We start from the raw sequence: 15,933 nt of genomic DNA, 5'->3' as shown, positions 1-15,933 counted from the left end.
GTTTGAAGCTACTTAGACACATGTATTTTAACTAGATAAAATATATGAATTACACGAGGTATTGTCTGGTGTGTTTATGTTATTTTACTGTAGAGACAAGATTTCTCCGAACATTTCAACTTATATAACGCACAATGAGAAAGATGACTGATAATACGGTACCACAAAAGAATTCAATAGACGGTGTGTTTTTGTTTCCGCCCGCAATTATAAATGAATAAAACTTTATTGCTCGACTACGGCACATGGTACTTACCAAATGTTTGACAGCAGCTGTTCAACAACAATTTATTGTTATTATATTATATTATAACAACAATATACATCTATCCCACGATTAGAACTACACTATATCATCCATAACAGTATATGGGTTACATCATAGCTATATATGAATGATTTGGTCTCGCTCTTGGAATGAAATATAGAGAGAATGACCTTTCCAAGGCGGGGCCAATACATACATACCTATACCTAAGGCCACAGCAAGTTAATTTTATTTTTATTTATTGCCAGTGATACAACTCATTACACGGATCTGCCTAGGCAGCTTTGGGCTGGTAGCGGCAGATCCACAGAGATACAGACGAACATACATCATCGGTCGACGTGATCGCACATGTTCGCACATGTTTACACACGACGGGCTTATACCGCCCCTTATATTACCCTTTCATATGCGCTAGGTCTCCCGTCCGGGTGAATGATGTAAATCACCGTGAGCCGAAGCTAGGTACTTATTTTCACCTGAGTATAGTGAGGAAAGCCGTGTAAAGTGCCTTTCCCAAGGGCACAAGATCGGTAACACGGCAGGCGGATTCGAACCCGCAACCTCTCGGTCACGGGGCGAACACGGTCCCACTGCGCTACGCGGTCCCACGTAAAGTTAATTTTATGGATGACATCTTCTTCAGGCTGCACAAATGGTGCGATAGAGCGAAAAAAACATGATGGGGAAGAAAAAGCAAGATGGATACATTTTCAAAGTAGACACCATAAACGTTGTAACAAGAATTAAAGGGACAAAACATGGTATCACAGCCAACAAGGCATTCATTCCTGTATTCATGACATGAACTGGTGTAGTAAAAGTGACATTAGTGTGGTAGACTGGTAAAGTTGGTTACTACATGGCTTCCATATTGGTGCACTATCCAACTAGTTTCACTTCTACAACTACAGTCCTGTGTGATCCTGTGTACCTTCCAAACGTCACTTCTAGAAGTACAATCATTAGGCTACAACACAACATATTTGCTCATTTTGGTAATTTCGCGCCATGTCATCCATGAGACTTACTTAGTGTGACCTAATTTAGCCTAATACTGAGATACGCACCGTTCACTAGAGTAATAACACATTGCCCATTCCCTCACCTGGTACGGACAGATACAGACTTACCGGTAGTACAATGCCCTGTGCTACTGGCCTTGTCTCCTGCACGCCACCTATGAATATTTAATCACCCAATCATATATGCTGTGTCATCTTTGACATTTAACGACGCTCAATAATACCAGACCTGCAAAAGAAAGGTTTTTGCTAATCTCCAGGCAGACGTGTCAGCTGGAAAAAGGAGAAGAATTTGGCCAAATAGGGCCAAAGAAGTCGCTAGTCTATCCAGCTATCCGCCGGCCGGTCGGTTCACTACTAGGTCAATTGCTAGTATACGTAACTCCTCCTACTACTAGTCTTTTATTCCTAACTTGGCCACAAAATCCCCTATAACTATTCGGCCAGGCAGGAGTGGTAGAGACTAGGGTTTCGCTATATTCTTGCTTTTCATACAAACCTGGTCCCTTTTCACAAATGTCCATGACACCGTATCCATGTCTATAAAGTACACTCGTAATCATTCACATCGTAACTTGTAAGCCGTGCGTGAGCATTCCTCCACTGGCAACAATGCGGTTAGAGACCCTCCGGCCATTAGCGATATTGCCCGCACCCATTGGGTGTAATTTTCCATTGTCAGACCATGATTATAGATTAATACGTATAAATTATGCATCATATTTCCAAGGAGATAATGATGTTATATCCATGGAGACCAACCTTGGTCCTTCCTGCGTCACTGTTCTTAAGATATACCTGAGGTCGAACGAGGCTGCGTTGTCAGTCAGGACTCAGGAGGCACGCGTGCGGTCAAGATGTTGCGTTCGTGCGTGCTCGTCTTGCTGTTCGGTTTGCTGCTGGGGGTTTCAGGCCTAGGGGACCGCGACCTGGGAGAAGGCGGTTTGGGCGGTTTTCTAGATGAATTGTCACCCGATGAGTTGAGCGATATTACGGAACGTGTCATGGCCGCATCTGCCGGCATGGGAGGTGACAGGGGAGGCATGGGAGGCGACAGGGACGGCGACAGGGGTGATGGCATGGGAGGTGACATGCGAGGCGACAGGGACGGCGACGGTTGGGGTGACATGATGGGCGATATGATGGGCGAAATGGGAGACTACCTCGACATGTGGAGGAGTGCCCTCGGCATGATGGCAGGGGCGGCGGGAAGCGGCCGGGGTGATCGTGGCGGCAACGCGCCGGCTTGGAGAAGTACGCTTTTACATCTTTAGAAATTCCCTTCTCTTCCTTCATATCAATGCTAGTTGCATGGCAGCTATATTTATGCAACACAGTAACAGAGAAAAATACCGTCTTTCTATAAGCTAGCTGTAATAATATTTCAAAAAGTATTAGTTTTGTTTGCCGGTAATGTGCCGGCTTGGAGAAGTACGCTTAAGACTTTCCTTTTTCTTCTTTTATGTTTCATGGTAGCTATACATCACAGCAGTATTTCTACAGCAGAAATATGCTGGATTTCTAGCTGTAATAATATTTCAAGGAATATTTGAATATTGCTGAAGACAGCATATACCATTTTTGATTTAATAAAGATATGACTCAGTTGGGACTCAACTCACGACCTACCGACTGTAAGGTGAACACTTGGTTTTTTTACACTTGGCCATTGCACCAGTTATTTCAGAGAGTGGCATCGGGAAAACAAGAAGGTTCCAAGCAGAATCTCCGTGATAAAAAGGAGCACATTTGATTTTAATTTCTCGATGTTGTTGTTCATCTCTCCACAACAGCCCAGTGTCCCCTAGGAGGTATCTACGCGCCCTACGCCTGCGAGTCGGACCCGTGTGAAGGTGCGGTGTGCGCAGGCCAGCCGGCTGATGAGGTCCATTGTGTGCCCGACTACTGCGGCGCGAGGTGCGCGCCGGTCTTCTACAACAAAACTGGACGGGGCGAGCGGGTCAAGTGTGATGGAGGTAGGTCACTCTTTCTCAATTGATTTTAAGTTTTAAGATTTTAAATTGTGTTTGTCTCAGTTGGGCCTACGTTACATTTCCAGACCCGGTCCGGTCGGGCAGCTTTCGGGAACGAAAAGTATGATATAAAATATAACGTTACCGACCTACACAAGACGTAAAGAGAATACTAGTAGTCGTGACTCGTGAGCATTATTTGTGTATATTCTTACGTATACATTTCTGTTTTTCGATTCCACAGACAGCCCAACCGGTCCCGGTTTGGAAATATGACGCCAGCCTAAGCTGTATTAGTCTTGAATATTGAAAGCTTCTCCAAGAATGGAGTGAAATGGGGAAACTTGCTTGTAAGCACAGTACATTTTCATTACAAAACATTTCGCTGTACAACATTCAGTGCAAAACATGATCGTCTTTTTGGTGTTTCCTTTTTGCAGAAGAACAGGGCGAGTGCCCGGCGGTGCCGTACGGATATATGGGCCACTGCGCTCACAACTGCAGTTCCGACGACGACTGCAAGGCGGGGCAAAAGTGCTGTTCCAACGGCTGTGGGATGCAGTGCATGCGGGCAAAGTTCGAGGCGGACGAAGGTAGTACATTCGTTTACCTTTATTCGCGGGGTAACATGTATCCATCGTTTTCAAAAACAGGGTATTTAGGGACATCAAGTTGACGGACGGTGGTTTTAAATTCGCATGTTTTCAAATTTAAAAGAGATTGCACTTTGAAATCACCGTCCGTAAAGTTGGAAAGCACAAACAGACACACACAGAGAGACACATAGACATACACACAGACACACTAAAACAATGTATATCCATTTTTCATGGAGATAAAAGCTGGTATTGTCGTTCCAGACGTGAAAACGTGTAAGCTGGTGCTGGGCGAGCAGGACGAGGAGGGGAACCAGGAGCTGTGGCTGTTCCGGCCGGACCAGCGGGGCGGCATGCTGTACAGCACGGACGCTCGGGTAGGTGCTGTCAGATGTAAATTCTGGAAATGTCCTACTTTCCCGCCAGGTGGCTGGATTGCAATGATGTGTTGTCAACCTGCAATGCACGTGAACCTATAGAGAAGTTAGTTAAGGATTTTGTGGAATGCAAATGCCAGGTCAAGAAAACATTGTGTTCAGTTGTGGTCTTGTCTAATACAAAAGTGCTGGTCCAACGGCTGTGGGACGAAGTGCATGCGGGCAAAGTTCGAGACGGACGAAGGTACATTTGTAGTAATATTGGTTCACCTTTATCCGGTAACGAGCACAAGTAAGCTAGTTTTTAGTAGCGTACAGTACGTAGTCCAGTGGTTTAAACGGCCCTACCCCTGGACCAATCTGCTGTCGCCTATCCGATATACATGCTAATGAAGGGTTGCACTCCTAAGGTCGGGACGTTAAGCCGTGGTCCACTATTCAGTGTACTTTTCGAGAAGAGCAGGGGGGATTTTCCCGGCACAGCGGATCTGTAAATACTGTTAAACGGTATCCCATCGAAACTGCGGCACATTGACGGCATCGATGCGACCGAACAATTTGAATTCATCCATAAAAACGATCAAAACCTTCTATTCTTTTGTATGTTTTGTTCATGTAGCTTTTTGGTCATGTCTGTACGTTTTGCATGATATTGCCATTACAAAGTCAAGAGTAATTCAGGATTAATTACAAATGTAATTCAGGACGCAGTGACACCGCTAACTTGCCCGCGGCAGCTTCATTAAACTTAAAGCCTGGGGCACAACCCGCCGTACGTGCAATTTGTCCGTAGGTTTTTTGTGGAGGCCACGTCCGCCACGTATTCCTGAACTTGAACGTTCAGTCTGTACATGGCAGGTGCGTCGCCCGTACTGGCACGTACTGAGGGCGAATCCGCAGCCCGAACGCAGAGAAAGTTCTGCATGCACTTAAATTTCTACGGCGTGTCTGCGTGCTCCCAAATCCGTGGGAATCGCCACGTGTTCGTACGGAGACGGCACTTACCACTTACGGATACGTTTTGGCACGTAGACAGCACGCACTTGCAAGTACGGCGGGTTGTCACGCCCCTAGCTTAAGGTACCTTGTCTTCTCTGTCACGACCAGTGGAAGATTTTATAGCTCTTCAGTGGGCTATAGCTAAACTAGTTTGACATCATGTCTCACCTTACCGTTTGTGGACAGGGTAATGGAAGCACCTTTGCGAAGTTCTCCGGGACCCGGCAGGAGATGGCGCAGGAGATCAGCGAGCAAGCCGCTGAAGCTCAGACGGCGATCAGGGTACAGAGCACCGCCGCGGGCAGCCCTTTTGTGGAGTGGAAAGGTTGGTTCTGTACAGTGGCATAGACCAGCCTCCTTCGCAGACTTCGAGCGGGGCTGGCAACTGTTTTATCTTGTTTTAATCAATGGGCAGTAAAACGTTTGGATGAACAGCAAAGTTTCACACGAGAGAGAGAGAGAGAGAGGGAGAGAGAGGAAAGGAGATCTAGAGAGGAGAGGAGGGGAAAGAGAATGATTGAAAAGAGAGAGGGGAGAGAAGAGGAGAGAGGAAAAAAGAGAGAGAGAGGGAGAGGAGAAAGATGGAAAGAGAGCAGAAGAAAAAGGAAAAGAGAGAGGCGACAAGAGAGACAGACAGTGAGATATAGGAAGGAGGGAGGGTGATTGGTTGAACGAACGCGAGTTTTGTTTCAAGTCAGTCTAATGAACTGCCTTTTCCCTTACACAGTGGAGGAGGACAAGATCTACCGGGGAGAAGTGGACACCACGGGAGAGACCGTCTGGCGGGTTGTCGCCCTCTGCAACTGTAAGGGCTGTCACATGAGAGGTTAGCAAATGCCGACTTGTCATCTTATATAGACAATTGTATTTGAATAATTTCTTGTTACAATAATGTTAATCACTGTCCTTGCCACATGTATGTTTCCCATGTATCTCTGTCACTTGTATGTTTGCAAAGCCCACGTAACTGTTACTTGTAATCAGAATTCGGCATAAACGGGCAAAAATTTACTGTCGCTTTTTTTCATGATGTACAAGTGGCGACGCGGATATAAGTTTTACAACTTGAGCCCGTCTCTGCTTTGTCTTGTCTGCTTATTTTGTTCGATAAAAAATGTGACCGACCATCGAAATGGAAGTGTCTAACTAGCCGGCATAATTCTGAACCATGCATATAACGATGAAGAACAGTTAATTATTTCTCCTTTTAAATTTTACTTTATGACTTGTTACTTTATGGATTTGTTCAGGTCGTCAAATGGGCAACGAAGTGCTTTACTTAGAGGGAATGTTCGTTTGTTAGTTTGAACCTTTGTTTATTCGTGAAAGCTGTGTTAGATCAGACAATTTTGGAAAATACAACCACATGTATGACTTATGTACAGTGTTAGTACTAAGCTTTCCCGATGTTTAACTTTTATTTCTGATACCAAATTGTTCAGATCGCCAAGATGGCTACGGTCAGAATGGTGGATACGGACCCGTGGGTGGCATGGATGGCGATGACGGCCGCGGCAAGCCGAACGACCAGGGCCCCGGAGGACAGGGCGGACAGCCGGGCAGCGACGGAAGCCGACCCACAGGTGGCAGCCACGGGCAACGCCCCACGGGTAGCGGCAAACTCCCCACCCGACCTCCTCATGATGGGCAACGCCCCACCCCACCTACCGGCGGCTGGCAGCGCCCCGGGCCCAACGAACGTACCGGACCGATACCGATCTAGGCTGCCGGCCCATGCGAAGAAACCTAGGCTCCGGGCCCCGAATGACCAAGGCCCCCGGTGCTAAGGCGAGTACCGGCGACAATGAGGAACGGAAACACGATGAGATGACGACATGACCTTTTCAAAAGTTGCCTGTGCATGCTTAGTATATAGTAAGCCTTTTTGGTATGTTAGAAATAATAGCGCTATTAACTTGTGGATGTTTGTCATCAAATTTTAATTTGCGAAACTGATGAGACACACTACAGGGTGAGAGACAGAGAAAGAAAGAGAGAAAGAGAGAGATACACATACACATACACAAACACACTGCACAGAGAGAGACAGAGGGAGAGACAGATGGACAGACAGACAGACAGACACACACACACACTGTACAGAGAGAGAGAGACACACACACACACACACAACACACACACTGCACAGAGAGAGACAGACAGACGCACACACACACACACACACACACATACAGATTCACATACATACATATGCATACAGACAAACACACACATCGTATTAAACATCAGTACATTTGCAAAATTTTCTGCTTATCAATAACCTTACGAAATTTGCTTCTGGCTGTTTTAAAATGTTGTGGCTTTGAAATGTTTTGAAAAATGATCTTAAACGTCAGATGTATAAGTAACGTGAGATGTATTTGTTTTAAAAAAGCCATTGATTTGAAAGAAAGCAAAGCCATGATGAAAGAAATTGTTTTATAAGAATCTAAGAAGACCGTGTCTACCCTTTTTGTAAATCGTAAAATTTGTATATTTGTAACGTTAACTGTACATCAGAACGGACGAGGGGGTGGTGGTCAAATGAACGCTGTAAATGGATAACAACTGTTGCTTCGCTTGTGCCATTCGGTAGATTGCATGCGTCAGAGCTATGTAAAGATATGCACGATGAATAAAAGATGTTTACATCAATAGCGTCGTCTCCCGGTCCTTTTTCTTTCTTCTCTTGCCACAAGTCACGCAGCTAGGATTAGTTGTGTAGGCATTTAAGCCTTGTGTTGTGCTGTGACCACATGCTCATTCTATAGCACAAAGCCATCGTTAACGTTATTATACAAATGATATTGCATTTTCTACTCAGTCATAACCATATAATCCCTTTCAGTCCTTTATCCAATGAGTACAATAAAGCGGTCTATAAAATATTCACGAAAGCTGCAAACGATGGAAAATTGACACGCAACAAGATTACTTCACAGAAGTAATACGCCTCAAGTAGACAAAAGTAACCATAGAAGAAAATAATTAGCGGTGGTAGTTTTGACGTCAATATTATTAAAAAGAAGAAGAACACAATAACGCATTATATCCCCTAAATCTACTGGCCTCACGCTATCCCCGACTTACTCTATTAAACATCATTAAGAAAATTTGTTGAACTTCGAAATTGCTATATAGAACAAAGAGTCCAACGCATTTTTCGCATAAAAATCTATATCATGGTTCAGAAGCAGTGTTTCCAACCACATAACTTCGTACGCTACACAACCTATTCGTCATATTGGGACTACTCTAGGTTCTGTCCATGGTACTGAAACAAGGGATGTATTTCTTTCCAATGGCATCAATTCCTACATCGGCTCTTTAAACCCTGAATTAAAAGCAAATGTAGTCCCAATAGCATTTTTGAGACCACAGGGACAGTCAGTTGCTATCCACTGTGTCTAGGGCACGGTGGAAGGCGGAGCCCAACTCTCTTCTTTCACAACCTTTTACCTCTCCAACCAAAGTCAGCTACATATTTTACACCTAGGTGAAGTGAGAAAAATCGTGTGATAAAAGTGCATTTTCCAAGGACAGAACGTCTAATCATGAATGATAGAAATCGAACCCGGGACCTCTCGGTCTCGTGTCCGCTAGTCTAGCCACTCAACCATTCGAAGTCTCAAAACACATCGTCTTAGCGTGCAGTCTTAACATACAGTGAACAGGATAGAAGCCGTCCTTCACCTCAACAAGAGTCGTACCATTGTTTCCAGGTCGTCAAATAATCCTTACTCACTCAATGCTTACTTACTTACAAATTGATGTATTCTGCACAAACGACAGCCTTTCATCCCATGCACCGTTACGCCTTTCACCGTCTGGTGTCACGATGAAAGAAAATAAACGATGGCTTTACAGCATTGACGCTTGTTTCTTTTGCAAAAAAAAATGTTATTCCCATCGCCTTGGATAGACGGAAACACGTCAGAAAAATAATTTCAGCCACTTGTCATAATAAAACCGGGGATGAAAATACTGATATCGCCTAACTGGGTCGGGAAGAACGACAAAAAAGACGCCGTATTATAGCAGATACCCCTTTTCAGTGACTTTGGTCTACTTTGTTTGGTGTTAAAAGAGGGCAATACAAAAAGGGGAATGCGGTGTAGGACTCCAGTCAGAGGAACTTTGCGGGTCGCACGGTACGTACGGTCCTCTGAGCCGCCATGGCGTATACTCTACAACTTCTGCTCCTAGCCCTGTTCTGTGTGGGGGTCCTGCCACAGGGCGACTTGAAGGAAAAGCCTGAGTTGGATGAGAGCATCTCGAAGGAGATAGAGAAGATCGAAGAAGGCGAACGTAAGCCACCAGTTGGAGAGAAGAACGAAACTCTTGGTCGTGAGGACGACTATGGTCTGTACGGGGGTGAGAAGGATAGTACCTCCGGTGGGGGGTACAATCGGGATCGCTACGACTACGGCAGGGATGTCTACACTGATGGCAGCTACCACCATGCCTATAGCACGGCCGGCGGCTACTCTGGCGGCTACGACAGGCTCGGAAACTACCGAGATGTTGCCGATAACTACCGAGCCGGCGGCGGAGACTACCGAGGCGGTGGCGGCGACTACCGAAGCGACGACCGCAAGAAGTACACTCGTGGTAAGTTGTTTTTGTTGAAATTTCAAGTCTGAGCTGGAAGCGTTTTCAACACGCATTTTGTCTTGAAAAAAACATTTATTTTACAACCTTGCTATCGAATCACATGTACACCTATCCGGTACCTTCCCTAGACAAAGTGGATAACAAACCACTGCCCCAACGGCTTCAAAATGGCTAAGACTACCTTAACCTCTACCTTTACACCTGTTGTTCCATGTTAGCCGCCTGCCCGGCCGGTGTACCGTACGTCCCGTACGCATGTGCGGAGGTGAGCCCGTGCCTGACCGCCGTGTGCGGGGACCTGGACCCGAACAGCCCGGACTCCAACATCACCTGCGTGCCCACCTACTGCGGGGGGTGCGACAAGGTCGCCTTCTTCGACAAGAACAGCGGCAGGCCCGTCAAGTGTAAAGGAGGTGCGAAAAAAAGTTGACAAGTACATTTTCCCACATTGTGAAATGACTTTTAGGTTGTACAGATTGGCAGTTGTGTTGTGGTCTTGCTATAAAGCGCAGCATTCTGATTGACGCGCACTAAACTCTGAATAAAGTCAAGACTTAGATTAGGGGAAGCTTCAACGAAGATTTTATGTTAAATGTCCAAAGTTGTCATGAGATACGCATGAGATGTTCAAGTGAAGAATTTTATTGTCTTTCATTGACATTTTCTCGTTGTAAATTGAGCTCATGACATTTTGGGAAAAGTCACCTAGAAGTTCTAACACGACACTAAAAAGTACATCAACTACAAAAGCACAATAGGATTGGCTGTAACATGATTCTCAAAACAAAAGTCAATGCGTAACTATTGCCATATAGACCTGATCTAAGCGTCCTTGATGTGTGAAATCATTTTTTTTCGGAGATAAAAGAAAATTAAGTTACATGTATGCGTGGGTCATTACTAACAGAACATACAAGGCATTGGCAGATTGATACAGGACTTAACATAAATGATATTACACAGATGAGTTCGCTGTCACCTTAAAATCATTGCATTTATTTTTGCAGAGGAGACAGGCAAATGTCCCAAGGTTCCGTACGGTACCGTTGGCACATGCGCAGTGGAGTGCGAGACCGATGACGACTGCAAAGCCGTGGGGAGTAAATGTTGTTCTAACGGCTGCGGGAGGACTTGTCAGGGGGCCGAACCAGAAGTCCCGAAAAGTAAGAGTAACAAGTTTATCTGTTCTTTAACTTAAACTGTAACCATCTTTCATTCCCCAAATGTAGAACCGAGGGACTTTTTCTAACAAGCAACGAAAGCGTTCCGCATCAAATCCTTTGAGCAAAATAAGTGGTATATTTCATTACTAACGACAAGTTGAACGTATTCATATAATCTATGTATTTCAGTGACGCACACTACTACAAATGTTTGTTTGTTATGTAGTTGTTTATGTCAACTAAAAATCATTCTTTTCTGGACAATTGTTATAATTCGCACCGTCCAAAAGTGATAAGTTGCTTAAGTATCAATGCGTATAGCATTACCTGTATATGTCTAATGTTCAACGACGAATTAACAAAATCTAATTTGATTTCCCGGCAGACCTGACCCAGTGCAGACTGTACCTGAAGGAAGAAGAGTCTGGAGACGCTCTTCTGTGGCTGTTCCGTCCGGACAACCGCGGGGGGAAACTCTTCAGCACAGATCCGCTGGTGGGTTACGGCGGTATCAAACTGCACAAGTGTCAAGCTTGCGTCATTGCGGGGTTCGTTTACTGCGTCACTGTTAATTATTTTCGCCGATTTTTCATAATTTAGATATTGCGTAATGCGTAATAAAAGTATGGCTTAGAAGACGACTAAATACACAAAAGGTAAGAAAATTCGTTCTTTATCTCTGAATTAGTTGAGAATCTTTAGAACCCCGCAGTGACGCAAGCGTGACGCAAGTGCAGTGAGATACCACCTTTAGGGCGCGGCAATTTCAGTCTCGTAGAGCCCCCGTTACACGGTCGACTAATCTCCAAGCAGATCCTACGGTAGCATACAAGATAGTATCGAAAGCTGGTAGAGGAGTGAAGCCGGCCTAGGGATTTGCAAAGGAAAAACATGATATAGCGCACATGTTAATTGTTAATTCACGACAGTAAATAGATGGTAAAACATCGTAAAAAGGAAGCTGTAATACATGTGCATCAAGAACGCCACCAACCGACCTGACAGCTTTCTGCACCTTAGCTGCCTACGGAACAATTTCCAGCCGTGAATTCGTGAATTTCTTGTTGTCTCATTGGTTGAGTATGTGTTACAGATATACTTCGATAGCACCACTTAATTATTTTCTGATTGGACAGGGAAATGGAACCTACTTCCATCGTTTCCATGGCGACAGGAACGAGCTTGGTGCAGAAGTGAAGGAACACTACCCAGAATCCTCTGATGTAGTGGTCGCGGAGAACATAGAATGGCGAGGTAACTTAATCTTAAAAAGTCTTTAATCCTGTAATTTGTGGGCATACGACCCATAGTAGGGTAATACAAACATAAACAAATGTTCTAAACCTATAACAAATCATGCACATATTATGTGTGTATCTAGATAAGGTGCTGTTAGTATCATGTCCTTTACTTTGTGGGGATTAACGTTATATTGATAACATGTTTGTTTAATAATAAAAGAAGCATAACGCAGTTGCGTCCTTCCCTCCGTCATTCGTATGCTTCACGTGTTATCTCTTTACACGATCGTGATACGCAATGGTGGAACAAGTAGTGAGAGTTCAGAAGAACATCATGGAAGTGTAATAACGTTAATATTAAACCATCCTCTCTACTCATCCATCTCCAGTGAACGGCAATGATATCGAACTCCAGGAGGGAGCTGAGACCGAGTTCCGCCGTGTGGCTGTCTGCGACTGTGACGACTGTCAGCAAAAACCCATCTGGCAGCTCAGGGACGGCATGGACAAATATGAGGACGATTTCTATGGGGACCGGGGGTCTTTCAATGGTGATTTTGGCAAAGACCGAGGGTCTATTGGAATTGACTTTGGAGGGAATCGTGGGTCTTTGGGTGGGAATTTCGGAGGGGACCGAGGATCTATGGGCGGGAATTTCGGAGGAGACCGAGGGTCTATTGGTGGGAATTTCGGAGGAGACCGAGGGTCTTTTGGGGGTAACTTTGGAGGATCTATCGGGGGTGACGTTGGTGGAGACCGAGGGTCTTTGGGTGGGAATTTCGGAGGGGACCGAGGATCTATGGGCGGGAATTTCGGAGGGGACCGAGGGTCTTTCGGGGGTAATTTTGGAGGAGACCGAGGGTCTATTGGTGGAAATTTTGGAGGAGACCGAGGGTCCATTGGTGGGGATTTCGGAGACCGAGGGTCTTTCGGGGGTAACTTTGGAGGAGACCGAGGGTCTATTGGTGGAAATTTCGGAGGAGACCGATGGTCTATTGGTGGGAATTTTGGAGGAGACCGAGGGTCTATTGGTGGGAATTTTGGAGGAGACCGAGGGTCTATTGGTGGGGATTTAGGCGGAGACCGAGGGTCTTTCGGAGGTAACTTTGGAGGAGAACAAGGGTCTTTTGACGGGAATTTTGGAGGAGACCGAGGGTCTTTCGAGGGTAACTTTGGAGGAGACCAAGGGTCTTTCGAGGGTAACTTTGGAGGAGACCAAGGGTCTTTCGGGGATACCTCTGGTGGAGACCGAGGGTCTTTCGAAGGTAACTTTGGAGGAGACCAAGGGTCTTTTGGAGGGAATTTTGGAGGAGACAGAGGGTCTTTTGAGGGTAACTCTGGAGGAGACCGAGGGTCTTTCGAGGGTGACTTTGGTGGAGAACGAGGGTCTTTTGAGGGCAACTTTGAAGGAGGCCGAGGGTCTTTCGAGGGTGACTTTGGTGGAGACCGAGGGTCTTTCGAGGGTGACTTTGGTGGAGACCGAGGGTCTTTCGAGGGTGACTTTGGTGGAGACCGAGGGTCTTTTGGGGGTGACTTTGGCGGAAAATCGGACGGTTTCGGAGGTAACCCTGGCGACAAGCCCGGGGATCTCGCCCGTTGAAAATCGGGCTTCAAACATCTAGATGATGACTGAGCACAGCTGATTGGCAAACTAGGTAGACTCTGTACAATGATTGTATGGGTAGACTCTGTACGACAAAGAACTGTCTTCAGTGTTGTCAGTGACAGTCAAAAGCCGATGTTAAGTAATTGTTAGATTGTGCTGAGGATGTTACTGACGTCCTCATGGCATGTGTACACCAAATAGGCCAAATGCATATAACGTTATATATATATAGTATCAAACTCTTGTCATCTCTCTTGACCTTGCATGTGGTTCACTCCGTCATGCGTGCATGCACGTATTAAAGGTTTTTAAGCACCTCTCAATTAATAAAAGAGACGCAGACATTGCGAGTCTCAGTTGATGCCTCTGTGTCTTTTTTTCTCTGTTTGTTCAAATGGTGTTCTTTTTCTGTTTGTTTGTACTGTCCTAGCGATGAAATTTTCAGTCCTGTATATTATATCATAAAAGAATGGACCAGACTAAGCCTGCTGGTCGATAGAAGCTACAAGATCCTGTAAGAGCGACGGTAGACAGCGCTAGGCCGATTGTGCAACGAAGTGGTCACTTGAGAAAGTGATAGATGAGGGGTAATAGGCTATCAAAATATGTATTTCCGGTATATCAAACAACTCTCTGCATGCTGACATCATCGGGAAACCCTGATGTGTCATCAAGCTACAGCCTACGAAATTACTTGTTCTTCAAAGTACGAGGCAGGTGACGGTCCAAGATGGGTGCTGACAATTCATACCAATACCAAGTTTCGATGTCCCAAAGTAGCATTGTCTCAATCAAACTTCAAAGGAAACTTGAAGCCTGACATGAAAACGGGATGCGGGATGGAAGACAGGTCATGAAGATGCAAAAACTCAGTAAAAGATTTGCACTGTTTTTGATGAGCAACTTTTTTCACCTCCGCGTATCTTTTGAAAACAAGAGACCTATCCCTTGATCGACGCGAGTCCTTAATTCGGGTTACCTTCTCTTCAAGTAGAGGTTAGGCCTTGGCTCATTTTTGACGTCGCTTTATAGGCGTTTTATCACCTTTTATTTTTCTACGCCGACTAAAATAAAAAGCCAGACGCTTTGATTTGATTTAAAAAGACGTTCAAAATCAGCCGCAGCCTAACCTCTGCTTGGAGAGTAGAGTGCCCGTTCTGCGTTGTTGTTTACCTGAGTGTGTGTAATGAGTAATGAAACGGGACTCGATGACTCTGTATGAACAGCTGGTTTGTGTCTTTCGTCAGAAACCCCACAAGGCTGGCCCACACACTGGCCACGCCCTGAGGGAAGGGTGTGTTAGGAGTTTACAACGATTCTGACTTTGCAAAAATTTGATACTTTCACAGATCAAGCAGATCTGAGCTTGAAGATTCCTTAACTCTGAACTGAACTAATTTGACTTCATGAACTTTTGAGTCGTATTTCAGACGCGTGACCACCTGCATTTTTTCTTTCTTATGTTTTTGTTTTGAATATTTTGTGTAATGCGTAGTTTTATGTTTAAGTCTGTATAGACTGACTGATAAAGTAACCAAGGAAATTATTCAAAGAAACATCTGTAGCTATTCTCCTATAACACACGGGAAAATAACATATATGGTATATACAAATGCAGAAGTCTACAATGAGTAATAAGCTCCTTGAGGTATATAAATAAAGAATTCAAGATTAAGTCATAATGTTGAAAAGCACTCTCGATAGTATCAAATGCTAACTTAAAGGTAATTATTCAATTTCAAAAAGAAAAGCAATCATAGAAGACTACCTAAAAGTTAGAATTATTGGAACTTTGGTAGATTCGCGTAACAAAAAGCTTTGATGTGCAGAAAGTGAAAATAAAGTAAGATAGAAACCCCTTCGTGTGCCCCACAAACTATGGCTCTTGTTTATTTCACTTCCGCAGTTGGAGCGTGGGCGAACTGATCTAAGGTACGGGACCATCCAACTACCATCGTCTTGGTATTATGTTCCTTGTAAAGCTCTATTTCCACAAAAAGAGAAGACAACGTTCAAAGGTCACCTTTTTCTTACGATCCTATGAGACAAACAACAACTTTGTCCGTTTTCC

The 15,933-nt window shown here is 44.8% G+C and overlaps 2 protein-coding genes across 2 annotated transcripts; both read left to right on the top strand.

Moving 5' to 3' along the window:
* Nucleotides 1–2,110: 2,110 nt before the first annotated feature.
* On the top strand, nucleotides 2,111–5,429 carry LOC118406451. The gene is made up of 6 exons (XM_035806503.1): nucleotides 2,111–2,547; nucleotides 3,087–3,269; nucleotides 3,707–3,859; nucleotides 4,127–4,239; nucleotides 4,426–4,483; nucleotides 5,425–5,429. The coding sequence occupies exons 1-6, from the start codon at nucleotides 2,151–2,153 to the stop codon at nucleotides 5,427–5,429; spliced, it is 909 nt and encodes a 302-aa protein (XP_035662396.1). The 5' UTR covers nucleotides 2,111–2,150.
* LOC118406338 (translation initiation factor IF-2-like) lies at nucleotides 5,430–7,279 on the top strand. The gene is made up of 3 exons (XM_035806277.1): nucleotides 5,430–5,563; nucleotides 5,966–6,064; nucleotides 6,681–7,279. Exons 1-3 carry the CDS (start codon nucleotides 5,470–5,472, stop codon nucleotides 6,959–6,961), a joined length of 474 nt encoding a protein of 157 aa, XP_035662170.1. The 5' UTR covers nucleotides 5,430–5,469; the 3' UTR covers nucleotides 6,962–7,279.
* The last annotated feature ends 8,654 nt before the right edge of the window (nucleotides 7,280–15,933 follow it).

This window comes from Branchiostoma floridae, chromosome 19, assembly GCF_000003815.2.
Source record: "Branchiostoma floridae strain S238N-H82 chromosome 19, Bfl_VNyyK, whole genome shotgun sequence".
NCBI lineage: Eukaryota > Metazoa > Chordata > Leptocardii > Amphioxiformes > Branchiostomatidae > Branchiostoma > Branchiostoma floridae.
The sequence above is the reverse complement of the archived record's forward strand: the minus strand, read 5'-3'. Positions and strand labels throughout refer to the sequence as shown.

Coding starts and splice junctions, on each gene's coding strand:
- LOC118406451 (XM_035806503.1), top strand. CDS start 2,151: ATGTTGCGTTCGTGCGTGCTCGTCTTGCTGTTCGGTTTGCTGCTGGGG. Junction 2,548..3,086: donor CAACGCGCCGGCTTGGAGAA/GTACGCTTTTAC, acceptor TCTCCACAACAG/CCCAGTGTCCCCTAGGAGGT. Junction 3,270..3,706: donor GCGGGTCAAGTGTGATGGAG/GTAGGTCACTCT, acceptor TCCTTTTTGCAG/AAGAACAGGGCGAGTGCCCG.
- LOC118406338 (XM_035806277.1), top strand. CDS start 5,470: ATGGCGCAGGAGATCAGCGAGCAAGCCGCTGAAGCTCAGACGGCGATC. Junction 5,564..5,965: donor CCCTTTTGTGGAGTGGAAAG/GTTGGTTCTGTA, acceptor TCCCTTACACAG/TGGAGGAGGACAAGATCTAC. Junction 6,065..6,680: donor TAAGGGCTGTCACATGAGAG/GTTAGCAAATGC, acceptor CAAATTGTTCAG/ATCGCCAAGATGGCTACGGT.